Source organism: Temnothorax curvispinosus, unplaced genomic scaffold, assembly GCF_003070985.1.
Source record: "Temnothorax curvispinosus isolate PA1 unplaced genomic scaffold, ASM307098v1 QBEX01008784.1, whole genome shotgun sequence".
NCBI lineage: Eukaryota > Metazoa > Arthropoda > Insecta > Hymenoptera > Formicidae > Temnothorax > Temnothorax curvispinosus.
Genome location: NW_020218564.1, coordinates 125,903 through 145,149, shown reverse-complemented (window position 1 = coordinate 145,149; position 19,247 = coordinate 125,903). Strand labels below are relative to the sequence as shown.

The window sequence follows — 19,247 nt, the reverse complement described above, 5'->3', positions numbered from 1 at the left end:
TTTGACTAATAAGATTATTGTAATAAACATTTTATAGATATTAGAGAAAACATGAAAGCACAGCGTATTATGTTTGCTGAAGATGACAGATTGATCGATCAGCTTCTTTTTTTATCTGTTGCAGCGACAAAGGTAGCGGTCATGGTATCTTAGAGTTCAGCACGGATAAGGCTGGTCAAGACGTGACACCATTGAATCTGGAATTCGATGAGCCCAAACAGAGAAGCTCGACCTTAAACTCGATAACTGGTGAGCGGTTATTATTTCTTTCGTTCAGCCTCGTCACTTCGGGGAAACAATGTTCCAGTTTTTCTCATGTTTGTTCTTAATATTATGTTTGAGGAATGTTACTCATTGCACGAGATATAAATCCTCTATACAGCAGGGTACTTCTTTTTAATACGTTTAATTCAAGATACGTTTAATTCAGTTCGGATGTTTTCAATCTTTGTTCAATAACTAATAGCAAAATTCCTTGTATAAAGATTGACTGCGCTTGCATTGACGTCTCGCACTTAGCGCTAAATATATCCGTAAATGCAAACTTTAACGCTAAATTCATCTGATTTAAAATTTTATTTAGGATTTAATAAGAAAATTTTAATGATTAGAAATAGAAAGAAGATTAAAAAGAAAAAAAATGATTAGAAATTAATATAATCACATTTAGCGCTAAATGCGCAACGTAATTTATTAGAATCAACTACTTAGATTCGCTTACAATTCGTAACAATGTTACGCTTGTAACAATGTTAAAAGCGTCTTAATCTTAAATCTTAAGCTTCCTAAAATGTATTTTGCCTTCAGTTTGGTGTAGCTCGTATATCAATTATTTCGATTTATTTAGCGTTATTACGGCAGTTTTCCTCTTCTATCCCGTTTAGATCTTTCTCTCTTTTCTTTCTCTCCTCCTCTAAGCGTATTGCTTTTTGTTTGAGTCCCAAGTTCGATAACACCTTAAAACCTGGTTGTTCAGGCATGCTAACCCATCTCAAGCGCAGCATACCGGATCTACGTCAACACAAGATTCACCTACAGCCGCTTACCAGTCACGATTACCTCGCGAAACAAAGTAAGTACCCCGTATATTCCGAACACCCCGAAATAGATTGGCCCGACCTCGTTGCACCTAAAAATCATCCTTGACCTGCCGAATTTTGCACCGCTCGCCAGAACCCTGAAGACGTACGACTGTCGTTTCATCTAGATTCTTAATCGCGATGCACGCCGTAGTAGAGAATATCTCGCAGCGCGATTGCATCTATATGCGATAAGTAGCACTCAATTTATATATTCCTCCCGTACTCGTGGTACTCACCGGTGGCGTTTAAAACCTAGTGACCACGCCGCTGACGAAAGCAGCGCGCCGGAGTTCCGCCGCTGGCGAGAGTTGCCTCAATCAAAACGTCGTTCATCCCACTTCGACAACGTCGAGCCACTACACCACACCATCGCCCCCGCAGCATCCTCATTCCCATGGTAGGGGCCTCATTTCTCTTAATCTTAGTAGTTTCCGCGACTTCCGTCATTTTTCGCTTTCGTTTCACTCACGTCGATATAAAATTCCGTCACCTGATGTACTATCATCGTATATCCATCATCAAAAATCGCCTAACGTAATCACGCTGATTCGACGAGATGCGACGTGAACTGTGTTCGAATTTTGATCGCGATCGAGATCGAATTGCCGCGAGATGAAGACGTTTGCCCTTCCAGGCGACTTTCAGAGTGGCCCGGGTCGGCCCGTGGAGGAGATTAATGCCAGGATCGATCAGCTGTCGCGGCAAGTATCCTCGTTGGAGCACTCGATGGCCAGCGAGATCAGATTGATCCTGAGCTTGCTCCAGCAGACGCTCAATTCATCGAGGGAGAGCTCCAGCATCGAGATGATGCCGGGAACCGCGCCAACCGGCACGAAGCAGAGCAGCCGTGCGCCCGCGTTGGTCCAGAGATCGGCGAGCGAGCCGCAGCCGCCGACGGCACCGGCGGGCAACGGAAACGGAAAGATTCAACCCAGCACGTCGCACGGTTTGTTCAGGTAAGAACGGAACGAATATAAACGAGATTTCGCGCGTTAAATTTCCAGCGGTTCTAATTAGTCGGATCGCGTACCTCTCTCGCGCGTCGAGACTTAACGTTAGATCCAGTTTCGCGTGCGAAACTGTTTTGCGTACCAGCAACGCTCGTTCGGATGCGGTAGAGAGGGTTTGCGATTTTCCACGACGCCGTAGACTCCGAAACTGAAACTTGAATCGCAAGAAGTAATCGATATTTTGTTATTCTTGAAAAGCCTTCTTTCGAAATCCCTGGATCAGTTGCATTTGATTTCGGCGTCTTTTATTTTGGAAAAGTTGGACAAGTTCCGAAGGTGATCACCATCACGTATTCTTCTTTGAACTCTTTGCGAGCAGTGTCACGAAGATCGAGTCCAAGCGAACGGCACGTGGCGTTAACATATATCCATCACGAAGATTCTAAATTTTCCCTTTGATCATAAGCATAATCATAATCTGCCTAAAAATCATAATTGGATCGCGTTAATAATAACTGCAATTTTGTATAAAGCAATTAGTTTAAAACAGAGGCGATGTGCCACTACTCCGGAATTTTATAGCCTTTAGAACCGTAGTATACTTTTGGTACTCTTTTTCTGTAGATTATCATTTCTAACGTCGCACGCCTCGAAAGCTTTGACACTTGCAAATCACGTAGTCCATCCAGTATTTAGAAAGAGTATATCTAGAAATGCAAGAAAAGTAAGAAGCATTGCGTTAAGATAAAAGTAAACTTTTATTAGAAGTTATTCTCTCTAATTTGCACGTACTTCTTTCTTTCTTCTGTTTCGCTGATAAATAATTTTCTTCACATGTCTAATTAACCTCCAATTAACTCAACTAGTCTTTACTTCCGAATCTATTGAAGAAAATTTCTTGTTCTTTCCAGTTTCGCCAATCTCAGTTGATTTTAATCTTGATTGATTCTTTTATCTTTCTTGGAGTTCAATCAATCGAACTCTGATTGAAGTTGACTGACGTTGATGGAACCGATTTCTTGGTAAGATAAATCATCCTTCATGCACGTTTAGATAGATCATTCTCATCGTCGTTTTTTATTCGTAATCTTGATCGATTATAGCCGACGCGAATGGTCGATGTCGGTCCCATTGCGCGCCCGGTAGTCCTAAACGCGCGGGGCCCGTGACACTGCTCGGGATTAAACTTTAGAGGATTAGAGGCCTGTGTTGTCGAATATTCCACTGTACATAAACACGTACGCTTCAAGTATATATCTCGCTCGGCTATCCTTAGCGGTTTTCTTATGAAAAAAAAAAAGCTGAACTTTCGCGCGTCGATTCGCTGATACGAGCTTTATTCCACTCTGCAACAGACCCCCCATGAGGGAGCCTACCTCCACGTCATCGGGAACGTCGCGGTTGACCGTCACGTCGGACACGTCCGCGCTCGCAACGGCGTTGCAAACGGCGCTAAACGGCCGGACCGGGCCCACGAGGTCGCAAAGTCAACCGGTCGACCTGGCAGTGCCGACTAGCACACAGCAGCAAGTCCATCAGGGTCACGCCTGGCATAGCCAACCCGCTGCTTTCAGGAGAGGCGAATACCGGACTGGGTAGGTAGTTTGATAAAGACATTATAGAGAGATTCTTAACGCGAAAATCTGGATGATTTTAATCTATCATGTATATCGGATATTAGAAAGCAAAACTACGTTGGCAGTGGCGCGTGTCCGCTATTTCAAATTAACGACTCGGTCTCGTCGCTTGTTTTAAACTTTGTTCCAACTTTGTTTTAAAATCATGGACCGAAAAGTATGCCACTGCTGGCGTCGGCTGCTAAACGTGGACGCCGATTCTCGATCTCTCGTCCCGTCCACGTTTAGTGGCCGCGCTCAATGCCGAACAGGATGCCGCTATCACGCCGTTAACAAAAGCGTGCCTTGCGCTAGATACAGCTCGTTCAATAAGCGATCGGAACCGGAGGGTGAAGATCCCTGGAGCTGCGTAGTGTCAGAGGATCGAGGAGGCGCCCAACGTCCACGTAGCGGGGACTCGCGTAAGGACTCGTCGAATCATCGCGGCGGCAACGGTACAGAATCTACATCGGGACAACAGGGTCGGTCGGAGAGCAGACATGAGGGTGGTACCAGGGGACAGGCGAGCGGACCCCGGCAACAAGACTCTTCGAGACAGACCAGCGAGGACACGATGTGGGAGTTCACGATAAACGAAGCACCGATCGCGAGGCTCGAATCGCTGGACGAGCTCGATCAGGATCACGGTAGTTAAGGGAAAACACGCACGAGGGAGGTCGTCCTATATTAGTTAGGAGCCATCACCGTGACATCACCGTGAGAATCAGCTTGTCCCGATCGACAAAACGTGGAAAGCTGCGACGCGCGAGAGAGACGGGAGAGTGCGACCGAGGCTGTTTGATCCCTCCGTAGAAAATTTTATTCTTAATCCGATCGCTATCATAGCCAAGACTTGAAGTCAAATCTCGCAGCTGAATTACAAGGAACGTAACACGATATCCATAGGACAACTTAGGAGCGCGTACTATTGAAGGAAGCATCGAGGTCCAAAAACGTCAATCTGGTGTAATCAATGTAATCTTGCTAATAGCCCATATATTGAGATTGAAAGGATTAAGGAGCAACACGGTGAGTTGAGTCATGATAAAAACATACATCGAAATAATTTTTTAAACTATTTATCCGAAATACGATAGAAAGAATGTCAAATACTTGTATTAATTTTGGAAATTTATGAGTTTACGAGAACAATCTAACAAAAAAATTCCGTATAGTTATATAATTCAATATCAACTCGAAACAATTGGGCATTTTTTTGAAAACTAAATAAAATATATGTTTCCTCCAATCGCACATGCTCTGAAAGACAACCTTATTCTGCTAATTCGGATTAAACAATTGCTTGTTAAAAATCGCCATGCGATTTAGGCTTTTCAAACATTCGGCTTCGGATCGAACGCTCGTCTCTTTCGAGTTCCCGACATTGCGGTTCAAACAATCTGACATTCGTTCCTTCAGATCGATTTTTTACGCGTCGAAGAGCAGCAAACGAAAGAAGTATACCGTATCTCGCCAATTAGACGCCAATTATTTTACTCACCGACTCGCAAATAATTATTTATATATATTTACATGTTAAGAGAGACACCTTATGCGCTGTATATCATAAGAGGAACATGATAAAAACGAAAGAAGCGCATTGAAAGTACACAATACGTCGCGCAATAAAATTACAGAAATTTTGATGGACGATGGTCGCGAAAAATCGAGGACAAAATCACGAATAGAATATCTGAGATTGGGAGAGGGAGTTGCCAAAGAATATTCTTACGGCAAATGACATTATAAGGGTGTTAAGAAAAACGTTCGTTTTTGTTGATTTATCGTACGAATATTTGGGCAATCTTTGATTCGCGATTCCCCACTGGCATCTCGGCGTTAAGTGAGATGGAAATGTGAGATTTTACGATTGATTTGTTCACTACAGAGTTTTTTACTTTAAGAACTTCTCGAGCGTGGACAATTTCGATTTTTGTCGGATTAATTAAGACGACTATGAAAGCATCTTCTTTTTTATTCTTGCTTATAGACGACGTTAGATCACAGTATTAAGGTAACGGTACTTACAAAAGAAATTTCGCGCTATTATCACGTAGCAATCTAAACAGGAACATGAAGAAACCGATTTTTCTCGGTTCAGCCACCGTATAAAGTAGTCATGTCCTTTATACAGACAGAATGCAACAGCGAAAGTGTGTCGCGCCAGCGACATTAGACAATTATCAAAGTTCGTATTCTTATGATTGTTATGATTGTAATTATTATTATTACTATTATTAGTTTTATTAGTACTCTTATTATGATTATTATTGTTATCATCATTACTATCGTATAACAATGGGAGAAACGCAAGCGCGACGAGAAGGAAACGAAGAAAATAACACCGATGACATATATATAATGCCTACGCAATAATATATACTTCTACATATATATACATATACAGAAAAAGATAGATGTATATATATTCTATAAATTTTTTACAAAGCATTTCAAGTCGCTCTGCTCCTAAACGCGTATAAACGTCGATCTCTCTTTCTCTCTTTTCGTTTCTCCGTGACGTTTCTATTTCCGCCATTAGTGTCGCGAATCGATTAAGAAGGCTGGAAAACAGTGATCGACTATCCTGAAAAGCTTACTCCGGCCACACGAGACTTTACATTTGATTATACATTAAATATTCGATAGAAAGGAAAAGGAGGAGAGAGGGAGGGAGAGAGGATTCGAATTCACGGGAATGGCGCTTCGAGATCGTTCACAGATCACTGATCGCTGATGTATTCGTTCTTTGCTCAGTATTCTAGGCTGTAACCGATACCGAATATTTTCGATGTAACGATTAAACACACACGATTTGTAGTTAATTCTCTGCGACACGATAGTGCAGCGGCGCAGCGCTGATACGGGGAAATCGCAGCTTTTCAATTTTGCAGGTAGCGCGGTTTTTTGATCGTTAAATTATCAGTAGTACACACATACACATACAACGCAGCACACGTGGATTCTCGCACTTAGGTACACGGCAGGTGTTGTGCGTACGGTTAGACGATTCTTTTTAGAAAAAAGGAAGAGAGCCTGGCGTGGTCCCGGCCGAGGGCGGCCACGTTCGCCGCGCAAATCTCGTTTCGAATTACTGATATGTGTACTGTGTGACGAAAATACATATCGCCGCCTGGCCTTTCGTCGCCGGCCATATCTCCTCGGAGTTTCGCATTAAAAGAAATTATTCTTAACGTATGTGTGGGCTGGTTCCCCGAATACTTGACGCTCAGTCTTCAGAAAGATATATTGTTCCTTGACTGGTGTGGCATTCTTTTCTCTGGTTTTTTTTTTCCACTATCAATTGCCGAATGCCGTTGCTAATACCGAAGGGTTTTTACTTATTTATTATACTAGTTGTAGCAATAAATATCCACAGTTTGCCTTGTTTTTTAACTTCAAATGTAAACTGGGACTGTATTAAGTATTCCTGCTGTGCCATTTAAGGATTATCTACTTTTGCCGTTGGTTTAAGTGACTAAATATGATCACTATTTTTATAGTCGGATAAAAGATATGCATAGAAGCAATGTTCGTAATTTTATCTTATTCAAATGTTAAATAATACTAAATAATTACGGCAAATCAAGAAAATATTCTTTGTGCATTTTGTTTACGTTTGCTCAAGTTTACGTCTCTCATTCTAACGTATAGGATTATGTATGAAAGATATTCAAGTTTTTTTTCTTATTTTTTTAACAAAATATTTTCGAAAATTAGTATAGTATTGAGGACATGCAAAAGAACTTTATTGATTTCTTTGAATATATATAATCTGGAATAACGTGAGAATGAGAGAATGAAGCTCGTGTGAAAAACTGAAAAACTACGGCTGGCCAAATGTGGCCGCCCTCAATCGCGTAGACAGACGCAGCTGGCGAAGACACTGAGCATACGATACGCGCAAAACGGGAAGGATACGTGATCAAGTTATCTCCCTTGCGCCGAAATTGCGAGTCGCACTCGGGCGACACCGATTGCATCGCGAATTTTATGACAACGACGACTCCGACTTCCCTCGCGAGCAAGCGGTTTACGAGTAGACGCTACATTTAAAAGGTATTTTAAACACGTTACATTTTTCGCGGGAAAAAACGTATGTAACATTTTATACATAGTGTCTGTGCCCATTATAAATTCATGCTGTGCAAGACAAGTCCGTCGCTCTTTCAATCCCGAAGCAGGAGGTCAGCGAGAGAGGACGTTCCGAGGGAAATGGATCACGATTAAAAAGTCGCCATAGTAGAACTCTCTCTTTCTCCACGAAGGTTCCACGGGGAAAATTAACGTTCTGGAAATATGGATGTCTTGAGAAATATCCCGCTTTCGTTATTAATATTCTGGTAGCTACATAGATAGAAAGAGAAGCTAAAGAAAGCCCGTTGAAATTATTTTGACACCTCGGCGATAGCAAACGCGTCGCCGTTTTCGCATGCCGCTAGTTTTTTCAACGCGACAAATAGTGGACGAATGACGAATGCAATCCAAGAGTTCGGTTCTAATTATGTCGACTTCTTAACCACGTCACTATGCCAAACGCGATAATTGGTACGATCCGTTCGCGCGTCTGTGTGTCCCTTTCTACAATTCCGAGGAGCTCAATATCGCGGAAGGTTTCGGCAATCTCGAAATTGTTTAAAAGAGGATACTGAGCACAAGTCCATCGTCGAGAAAGGATCGCCCGAGATCCTTCCATCGGAGCTTCGCAACTTTTTCGCCTGGCGCATACTTTCGTCCTTCGTCTTTCAAACTATCGAGTGGCTACGCACGAGTAATATGTATCATCGAGTACCTTGATCCCTCAGATTTTCAATCTCTATCGCCTGCTCGCCGATGAAAATAAAATCCTGCGATCTCTCATCAAAGCCGCCTCTTGCTTTTTCTCTACCGCGATTGGTTCATTCGCGTGTGTGGATATAATTCTGAATTTTTCAATTCCAGAACCGAGACACATTTCCCATGCGAAAAATGGGAGTTTAATGAAATTCGAAGTTGATTTCGTATCGAGAGCTGAATCGAGGCGAAATTGGATCCGAGTTTCAACAATGTTTTCTCGCGCGCTCGCAAAAAAAAACGTCGGAAATTTGCGTGCAAAATTGAAGAGACGCGGAGTGCGAGAAAAGCAGACGGAAGGAAAAAATTCCCAATCGCGGTAGACGAATCCAATCACGCGTTCTTTATCCAGATTCAGCGATTTAAGAGATTGTTCTGTATATAATATATGATATAATCTTGGATTGTACGATTGTACGTCGAGCGCACTGATTTGTAACACTTGTAACATGGAGATTAGTTCGAAAGTGAATGCGACAAAGGAGACTTTTTGCACCGCCCCCGCCCCGCTCCTGCCCTCCAGCTAACATCCCCGATCGCAGGGCGAGATGGTCCTGAGAGCATCAACATCTCCCCGATCCGCCCTCCCAAGGGCGGAACAGCTCAAGTAGCTGATTTTCAGTAGGAAATCAAAATTAATTTATCATCATTTGATTTTAATTTTATTCATTTTGTATTCTGTTTTTCATAAAACTGTAAATTATAATCGTAATAATTTAACATTATTTAGGTTTCAAGAAATGACAAAATTGATCAAAGTACTCTGTCACACTGTTTTAAATATTGAATTTTACTTGCGGATCAAGTGTTATTCTATTAACGTCGTATCTGTATTATTGTGTAAGTTGTGAATTTGCAGATTTGATCAAATGAAAACGATTGTTGATTAGCGGTGGAGCAGGCGCTGGGAGTGGCGGTGATACCGGTGGTGACGAAACTGTGTTGTGTATCTATAAGTTTTCATATATATTGCATAAAATATGTTTATTACATATTTTCACTATGCCAATATGCATTTTACTTATATTTGCCTCATTATGTCCGGCTTCCCCGTACTGCCCTTACAATTTCTTTTTTCTTTCTTACTATCAGCAATTTGTTTAACGATATCGTTAAAAACAGATCATAAAAACTATATACCTATAATGTTTAGAACATAACTCTAGATCAAAAAGATTATTCTTCATTTTTGTTACTTTAATGGTAATTATACATATTTATTATTTTTGTCATTGTTCTATCATTGATTTTTTTATATTACACTCAGATGATAGAAGAGAGATTCAAGGGATAATAGGATCGAAATTTTATGCACATTACATTCGAGAAGAAAGTATGATGTAGAAGTAAAGGGAAAATGACGGATTGATTGGAGTGTTTGTTCCTCTGATAGCAATTTGCTATTACTACAGATCTAAATATCGATTCACGAAGAGCTATCGTTGTCAAGTTTGAACGAAACGACTAGGTAAGTGGCAACACATCCCGCAATAAATATTACGACAGACTAGAAAAAACCTTTAAATCTAGTATGTTATATGAGTGAATGTCCTATGTTATCAACTTTCGAGTTACTTGATTAAGAATCTCATTTTTATTGTTACCGTTATAATTTACTTTTTTTTTCGTAATATATTGCATACCCCCGTAGGGTTCGCAATCTACTACCAATACTATCTTTCCCCTCTCACTTTAACCCTTTGGACCAACGGCTTAACGTCTCTTTCCGAGAGACGGAGCCCAGTTTTCTCCGCACAAGAGCCTATCTTGCACGGAGAGGCGCAGCTATCGGAAAAACATTCCATGCTTACATGGCTCTAGTGGACTCGAACCTGGTTCCTCAGGTTACGAGTCTGGCGCTCTACCACTAGACCACACTGCCGCCCCCATTATAATTTACTATTTTCTACGAATTAAGAAGTGTAAACAGAAATTAAAAAATTAAAGAAAGAAGTTGCAATCATCCCGAATCTAATTAACAAAAATTATCATGAATTTATTATTCTATATTAGATATTAATACGAAACTGGTCATGAAATGAACATTATTTATTATTTTACGCATTTTCAGATATAAATATCAGTTGAAACACGATCGCAACTTATATAATAATTGAGCAGCAAAATTGATTATTCGTGATTGTGAATTCAACGTCCAGAAAGAGGAAACGTCAGGAAACGCGAGTGAAGCTCCGTCAGTCGTTACAGTTGCACAGATCACAATTGATGGTAATCATCTTGTTATTACGCGGGACATAAAATACAACTCGTGAATTATATCTGTGGTTAATCGACTCCTCCCGCGTCCCCCGCGAATTACAATCGAAATATAAATCGACGTCCGTTAACGACATACTTTCTACTCGATATCGTCGGAAAGACAATAGAGACAAAGGGGCCATCACGCTGTAATGGTTTTGGTTTCATTCAGTGGACGATATACGACCAAAGGTAAGGTTATGTATCAAATTTACATGTAATTATTAAATAATTAATTTACAATTGAAATAAATATGAAAAATATAGATATCATGTCGCCTCGATTATTACCTATATAGTTTTTAGTTATGTACAACAAATACTTGTATACTCGTTGCTAATTTGTGACAGTCTGTATACGTGTCTATGACAAACGCGAAGACGAGCGTGTTACTTAATGAGCAAGATCGATATTCTAAAGAGACAACGCGGGTTTCATCCGGAGACTTTCGTTCGCGTGATTCGACTCACGAATTTCGTCAAAAACGATATCCCGAATTCTTCCTTTTCCGCCTTTCTACGATGCATCTGATCGCAGTGTGCACCTAACGCGTAATTGCATTCAGCGTCGCGAATTTCGGTCTGCATTCGTGACAGGTTTAAGTTAACGCGATGGAAATCGAAGAAAGTAAATGAGCGGTTCCACGATGCAACACTTGACAATGCGACACGATAAAAAGCTAACGGATATCCGTATCATTTTATCGTATCGTTGCATCTTCAGCTTACGACATATTTTTAAAACGCATTATTACGTTCAGAGAGTTATGTGATTTTATTTGTCTCGTTGCTACTAGGTCATACTTATTAAAAATACTAACACATTAATATATAAAAATTCTAAAATATATAATGATCGAAATCACATATTTTAATGAGACACTCATTTGGTCACCAAACAAAAAAAATTGGAAATGCAAAATACTTTCGCTATTATTCTACAAAATATACTTTTAATTTTAACTTTTTCGAATTCTATTTGTACGACAGCGTGGACAAGCTTGCGATCTAATATAAAATTAAATCGATAATATAAAAAAAAATATTGAGTTAAAATCGGAGCATTATGATTTTACATCGAAATTTCCTTTAACTATTTGTTTAATGATGTCGATTATACATAGGAAGTGAAATAAAATTCTGCTTAATTGTCATTCGTAAAGCAATCTCACGCGTTGCAACGTAACCGCACGAATTTTGGCAGACGCAACCCGGCAAGGTGAATGCCACTGATGCCACTTTCTTGATCATCGGCAAAGTGGGAGTCAGTATAAAGAGAGGATATATTTCATAGCGATGGTTAGTGGGTTTAGTGAGAGTGCTGTGATCATTTCACCGTTATACTGTGAAAGTCAAGTATGAAGGTACGCGCTTCACAGTTCTCATGCATCGTTCTGTTCATCTATCTTTGTGTGAACACGTGTGAAGTGCTTTAATACTTAAGCGTCAATTGAAAGGAGCTTCGGCATTTGCAACTTTTAATATTATATTAATTCACGCGATGATAGTTGTTTGCTAATCTTTCGCGATTTACTTTTTTCGTTATAGCAAAGACTGCAAATCTTACAGCAAGCAACTGAAAAGTGCCAATAATCTTTGAATTATTAATGAGATCTTGCGCCTTTTCTTCTTTTTCTTCTTCTCTGACCATTAATTGTTTGTTATCAGCGAATTTCACGCCAATTACCAGCAAGGCGCCTTGCTTCTCATCCACGTGAAAGTTCTATAAAGTCTGACCGTAACCTTTCTTCCAGTGTACTCGCGAGTTTCACACTTGTAACAATGAAGAAATTTATGCGGAATAGTTCTATAGCCTTCGGCTACGAAAGTTGCAAACCGTGAAGAAATAATTACTGCAGCGTTAACGTGATGTTTATTGAAATCCACTTTTTTGTTACTTTCTACAAAATGGCAAACTCTACGCAATATATTACGCAAGTTATTTTGTTTATTATATATAATTCGCAATGTTGATCCTAAGCACATTGCATATATATGTCTATTGCTTGTATTCCATCTATCTGATTTCTCTCTGACTGTTCGTTAAACAAATCTCAACATCTCAACATGTGTGCTTAATCTTTCTAGCTCCAAGCCTTTATTTGCGAAGAGAAAGATTAAAATTTACCACGAAAATTTTTTTATCCACTTCGGAAATGCCTTAGAAATTTATAAATACATTACGAAAGTACTGGAAAGTTTAGTTTTCGCACTTATGGCTGCTTTCATATCTTCTTCTGTGATTTATTTTCTAATTAGATCACTTTCCAGTTGTTATGCATATCCGACACAGGACGGAAGGTAAAAAAGTTGACAAATGAATGATATAATCCAAGCGAGTCGAGTGGCAAAAAATTCACACGTGACTACAAAAACTTTGCACCGAAAATTTGTCTTATTTCATCTTTCTATTTTATGAAAACAGCTGTCATTCAAAAGGCTCAATTTTGCCCTACGGAAGTCAGAAATTTTTATTAGCGACCATTTGCTATACCGTTTTTTTAGAAATCGCCAAGAAATTCGCGCAGCAAACGATCGTAGGAGAACTAGGTCAGCGATGATTCTACACATGCAAGATCAAGGTTACGATGATCACTCTCGCTCGTTCAAGTGAAACGATTCTCCGCGACGAAATCGCAGATTATTCAATTTCGTCAATTCTATTATGTTTGTCTGCCTTATAATTCGGAATTGTTCTCGTTTTTGTTACCTTTGCTCTAATAGATTAACGACCTCATTCACGAGAGAAACGCGATGCTAAAACCCGGAAGACACAACATTGTTCCGTCAAGAGAGACAGATTGCGCAACTTTAATCTTATCGCTAATTAGCAATAGTTTAATTTGAGTTGTCTTGCGGTATCTGCGTGAAATCATCGGTATTCGCGAGATAGGCTGTTGTTGCCTCAAGTCATGTATGGCGAGCCGCGTGGTGAAGCGCACTTCGAATTGCCGGTAGTCGCGTGACTTTCACCCAACATCGCTCTACTTGCTACGCTCGCGTCGATGCGCTCTACGCTCGAGCAATTCGGAAATCAACACTCGACCCTCAAAATGCACCGTGGTAAAAAGTTAACGACGCTTAACGAATCAGACAGACTTCCCCAAACCACAATATTATATCGTTTATGAACTCAGCGGAATTCGATCGTTAGTCTGATATCGTCATACTCTATCAGAATTAATAATAACAAAATAATGTTCGGTTATTGGCCCTTCTTATCTTAATAACAAAAAAGCTTGTAGAAAAGAATGAATTTGTTTAACAATTTTTTCTTGTATTTAATATAACGAAAAATCTCGATACCCAAAGAATTTACGGATCGATTGTAATTCTCTGCATTTATCATTTTATCGTGCGTTTCAGCTATCAGAATTCTTGATGGTAACGTGGTGCTCGATAATCGTGGCTCGATCAGAAATTACGGAGAGCGATCAGGAGACGTTGCTGAAGAGTGCCGCGGAACAGCTAGAGCGATTAGCACCGTATCGAAGAACCGCGGAAGATCGAGAATCCGAATTCTTAAGTTTGTTGGAGACATGGAAGTCTTCCGTGGATCATAATCAGTTAGATGGGACGAAAAGCGATGCAGATCAGAATGTGTCTTGGGAGATGTCTGAGGCTCTGCCTGAACAAACGGAAGCGGACGCGACAAAGCGGACTGACGACGATAAACTGATAATCGACGTTATTGCCGATCCGAGATACGCCGCGCTGATGCAGGACAGGATAAAGAGAGGTTTCGATCTCGGATCCGCCGGTCTTTTAACCAGCATAGCAGGTGGAGTGTTATCTGGAGTCGCGAGTGCATCAAGTGGATCCGCGGCGAAAGCATCAGCGGGTAGCAGCGAATCGGCGTACAAACCGGTATACGGTGCACCTACGGTGGAACATCATGCTTATTCGGTAATCGATACTTTTATTCACATATAAGGCGGATGTCGCGTACCTTGCGTTCTCTTTTATTTGAATGAAGTTTATTTAAATTTTAATGCGAACAGAAACGTTATCAAAAATAGTAAAATAGTAACATAGAGAAATATAGATTTTTATGTTAAATTTAGAAGAAAGAGACAAACTGATTAATTAATATTCTCTGCAGTTGCAAAAAGAAAAAGTTGTTTATGCTGGAAACATGATGTAGGTCATCCACATTGCCGCAAAGGAGCGAAATTCTAACTGGTTCCGTCTACCGTTTACCTTTTCATTATCTACGCTCTTAATTGCTTTATGATCATCGTTAAGATTTTTTTCTTTATCGCGATATATTCCGCGCAGCAATTAAAGTAAATGACTCTGCAAGATGAAAATCGCGGCATCTCGCGTTAAACAAGCTGTTATGCTGAGTAACGAGCAATTTAATACGACGTTAATTAGAAAATAAGTGGAAAAATGTCGGTGTAGGAAGAAGTGAAAAAGATATATCATTTCCGCTATTTCAAAGTTAAGTTATTTTGTTACGCAATAAATTACAATCTAATTTTGTAATATAATTTAACATTAATCTCGTTATTTCTTCAGTACGAGGAGAAGCCACTCAGCACATGGGACTTCAAAAAGGCGATTTTTAGCACGTTGTTCCAAGCTCTCAAGGCAATAAGTGGCGGTGTGTTGGCTCTCAAAGGACAACTAGTAAAAGGAGGTGGCTACCTACTATCGGGCAAAGGCAAAGTTGTCGCTAAAGCAGGGGATGCTATCACGTCCTTCGGTAAACACCTGGTGGCCAGCACGCAATCGAAACCTTATCCAGAACCTTACTATGGTCATCCACCGGTTCAACATATAGGTAAAATATAATCTTCACCGAGCAGAATTTGTCGAATTTTCCGATGCTATTATTACGATATGATCGATTAGAAAGCTATTAAAAAACTAAGTTGCATACACACGCAAATTACAAATGTTACACATGCTAAAAACTTGACGCATTTACTTTCTATTGTACGCTCACCTATGTGTACGCCATATTCAACCGATTAGACGTGGAAATCGATCAAAGATGTAATTTTATATCGAGAAATAGCAGCCTATAGAAAGTCATTTTAGTATTTACGAACCGACTGATTATCCGTGAAGCCGGATATTCACGGTAATCACGCATCCGAGGCCTAACCGAGTATTATTCGCTTTTCTCAAATCCGTTCAAGAAGCGATAACAATCTAATGTTATAATATTATAATTTTATAATCGATAAAAAAGGTTCGAAATAGATCGGCATTGTGTACGATGAAGTTTTTTAGCGCGCACACATTACATTGTATTACTGTTGATGTATAATTATTAGATTAATCTCATTAGAAATAAGATCTCTATTTCTTCTCAGGGTTTTATCAATTGCTTTCTTTCGAAATTACAGGACATGAACATAGTTATTCAGGGGCACCGCCAAGTGATTTTTCCGAAGTGCCCGGTGACTTTTCTGCACACGGAACCTACGGATTGCCGGCATCAGACGGTAGGTTTCACATTTATATATGTAATTATAACGTTGCAAAGTACCTTGGATTATATTCCGTTCCTGTATCTTCGTGCTTTTCTAAGATACCAGCAATTAACTCACAGTAATTATTACGCGTTGATGAAGACTTGATAAGTATAACCGCTTTCATCTAATATTTCCGACATTGCATTAATTAAGCAATTATTTGAGGAAAGAGAACAGCTTCGATATGGAGCAAAAGGAAAATTATTTTAAAAAGTATTTAGTTTCTCTTCAAATTTTCGAAACGATTAAACTACGGAAGGTATATTATATTTCTTAATTCATTAAAAGAATGACGCACGAATATCGCTTTCACGAATAAATTTTACTGTCCAATGTCGATGTAATCTGACAACAGTTATATCTTTGATCTTTTATCGAATACCGACGCTTTCGATTTTTTCTTGAAACATGTAATGTGATTCGCTTAATGACGCCCGAATTTCCCTTTTCGTATCGCACGTCATCATCGTTAAATGACGCAGTGAATGTGAATGTTCTTCGTTCTTCTCCCGGAAGAACTCGTTTCACGATCCACCAATGTTTTCCCATGAATGTATCAGCATGCGACCTTTCACTTTCCCCGAAAGTTGGCGAGAGGCAGGAGGCTACGGTAAAGCCTGTTTCCTGACATACTTCTTCAATTTCTGTTAATTTTATACGTATATGTGCCTGCGTAAAATATCGTTGAAAAATATATCGAAATCATCAGCGTATTACTTGGTAAAACGGTATACGGTGATTATATCGAATATTTGGGATACTCTGTAATCAAAAAATAAAGAGATTGTTCCACGTTGTCACTATACCACATCCAAAATTCACTTGTCTAGAATTTAGCGCAACACAAACGCACTACACCGTATTGTGAATTGTGACAATTAAACCCTGTGATAGTCCCCTGCAAATATATGTGTAAGTGTATCCATCCGTGTATTGAACGTGCGAAACTAGAACCAGGACTTGTCATCTTGTTCACACTTCGCACTTGCTCAACGGACACGTTACAGTACACTCAGCACATACGCAACAACGTGCTAATCGATCTCGACAGTACCTGCTTTTATGCTCCTACTCGACTAACGAACTTGTACCTAATACTTTAAAGCACCGAATAAATTTGTCGACGAGACTGACAGACGTCACGTTCACAGACAATGGTCAGGGCGGCCTGCTGATCGTGACGAAATCTGACCTGGACAAGCACAACGATCAACATACGAACGCGGCAGTGCAGGACGGACCGGCGGAGAGTTTCATTGAACCCACTAAGAGCTCCGTCATCAAGAATCTGTTAAATAGCGTGCCAAAAGGTAGCATCAGCTCGAAGGATCAAACCGTGGCTGGCCAGGACAGCCTCAATAACAACCACAACCACGTGGGCTCTCACCCTCCCGCCCAGCATCCGACTTATAATATACCTGGTCACTATCCCGCGAACCACAACAATCCGACGCATAATTACGAGCAGAATTATCCTGCCGCTCAAGACGGCGCTTACCAACGGCCCGAACTACCGCAGACCACGTCGCATCATCACTTCTCAAATATAGGCCTGGACCAAACCCTGTCGATCCAGCCGAACGTGGAGTACCCGCCGCTGCAGCAGATTCAGTATCCAAATCCGCATAGTTCTCTGCTGGATCCGCCCAAGCTGCCGCACGACGACGACGGCGGTACGTCGGTATACGCGAGTCTGTCCGTGGATACCGAACCGCAAATCGCGCCCTTGAAAATATCCCTCCTGGGCGATTCAGATGCCTTCAATCTGCCCAAGTTGCAGCCACACTTGAACTTTCGCGGGCAACATCAATTCACGGACCACCTTCACGGCAGCTTGGGCGGCCCGCTGAAAGTACCGCTTTTGAACCCGATGCCGTCGACTTACTATTGGCAGAGCCAAGGATCATTGGTACCGACCTCGGCTCTCGGCACGTTGGAACATTTCCGTAAGAGGAACGTCCAGAGGCGGGCGTTTGCCAAACGACTCGCGCGATACGCGTCGTTGCAGAGGCTCCATCGGCTATAAGGTCGAGGCAAGTAACGACGTCGGCGATGAATATAATAGGCGTGTGAATACTTTCTAAAAGTTTCTTGTCGAATACAACGAATATTTTTCAAAAGAATACGTCTATCTCCCAAATACTAGAATGGAAAGTGCATAAACCAATGTATTTCAATCCCGAATGTGTAAAAAAAATTAAATATCTACTTTCCTGACAATTATACATAATATGGTATATGAAACATATAATTTCACGGAAAGATAGGCAAACAGAATAAATAGGGTAAATATTGTCACAGGCTTTCTCCGAAATCACATCGCAATTATTCGCAATCAAAAAACAAAAGTTACTTTGAAGCGACATTTGCAGGCTTAGCTATACTTAAAGACCTAACTTAACTTCTTCATTCTAATAAAATAATTTATTTTTGATAGGTTGAAAAGAATAATTGGTTTATATTCCCGTGAAAATCTCACGATAGATTAATATATCTATCACGTGTGTTAATAAAAGAAAAAGTGTGTCATTGTATATTTTATATTTTATTGCATGCAACCGTGCTCTCTGTTGCAGTGGTCTACGCGTTCGCGTATTATCCACGTCCGGCCAGATACAGGTACAAATGGTCATATCCTTATCCTTATGGACGATAAGAACTTTCGTCACCGGCGCTCATATATACGGGAGGCGAGGGAAAGGAATCGGCGAAAGCGGATCTGCGGAATACATTTCCGAGCCAATACAAAGGAACACTCACATCCGCTAGAGGATACGCGTACCATTGAAACGCACCGAGTTCACGACACCGAAGTGTGTCGTACGGTTATACTGCGTGTCTCGAAGGATTTCTATTGAACGAAGCGAAGATTAGAAGTTATATCTTTTGAGACCCTCCGTATATAACTCGGTCTGTCGACAGAAACGATTTACGCGGTTTCTGTGGGCAAACCAGAAAACCTGAACTTAGATATTAACGAAATAGCTCTCTAATATTAATATAACAACCACTGCGATTAAT

The 19,247-nt window shown here is 40.4% G+C and overlaps 2 protein-coding genes across 18 annotated transcripts in view; both read left to right on the top strand.

Annotated features, from left to right (window-relative positions):
* LOC112458245 (potassium voltage-gated channel subfamily H member 6) overlaps positions 1-9,490 on the top strand; it is a 98,179-nt gene extending 88,689 nt beyond the window's left edge. For 8 of the 16 annotated variants that reach the window (XM_025021761.1, XM_025021760.1, XM_025021771.1 and 5 more), the window contains 6 exons: positions 125-249; positions 977-1,072; positions 1,339-1,479; positions 1,717-2,038; positions 3,388-3,627; positions 3,949-9,490. In XM_025021761.1, the coding sequence (XP_024877529.1) occupies positions 125-249; positions 977-1,072; positions 1,339-1,479; positions 1,717-2,038; positions 3,388-3,627; positions 3,949-4,303 (1,279 nt within the window). In that variant the 3' untranslated portion in view covers positions 4,304-9,490. Of the gene's footprint in view, positions 1-124; positions 250-976; positions 1,073-1,338; positions 1,480-1,716; positions 2,039-2,290; positions 2,938-3,387; positions 3,628-3,948 lie in introns of those variants that run through there. The other 8 variants (XM_025021775.1, XM_025021762.1, XM_025021764.1 and 5 more) reach the window with 7 other exon arrangements.
* LOC112458246 lies at positions 4,595-18,887 on the top strand. Of its 2 annotated transcripts, XM_025021776.1 has the most exons (8): positions 4,595-4,677; positions 9,749-9,949; positions 10,553-10,932; positions 14,107-14,646; positions 15,262-15,526; positions 16,098-16,196; positions 17,378-18,259; positions 18,803-18,887. In XM_025021776.1, the coding sequence occupies exons 4-7, from the start codon at positions 14,122-14,124 to the stop codon at positions 18,250-18,252; spliced, it is 1,764 nt and encodes a 587-aa protein (XP_024877544.1). In that variant the 5' UTR covers positions 4,595-4,677; positions 9,749-9,949; positions 10,553-10,932; positions 14,107-14,121; the 3' UTR covers positions 18,253-18,259; positions 18,803-18,887. The 2 variants fall into 2 exon arrangements, with proteins under 2 accessions (XP_024877544.1, XP_024877545.1); XM_025021777.1 differs by lacking the exons at positions 9,749-9,949; positions 10,553-10,932 and having other exon boundaries at positions 4,610-4,677.
* Positions 18,888-19,247: the final 360 nt, after the last annotated feature.

What these genes read in the sequence shown, in the direction of transcription:
- LOC112458246 (XM_025021776.1), top strand. Translation starts at nt 14,122, where the DNA reads ATGGTAACGTGGTGCTCGATAATCGTGGCTCGATCAGAAATTACGGAG. An exon ending in TGGAACATCATGCTTATTCG is followed by an intron (nt 14,647 to 15,261) that starts GTAATCGATACT and finishes TTATTTCTTCAG; the next exon opens with TACGAGGAGAAGCCACTCAG. An exon ending in TCCACCGGTTCAACATATAG is followed by an intron (nt 15,527 to 16,097) that starts GTAAAATATAAT and finishes TCGAAATTACAG; the next exon opens with GACATGAACATAGTTATTCA.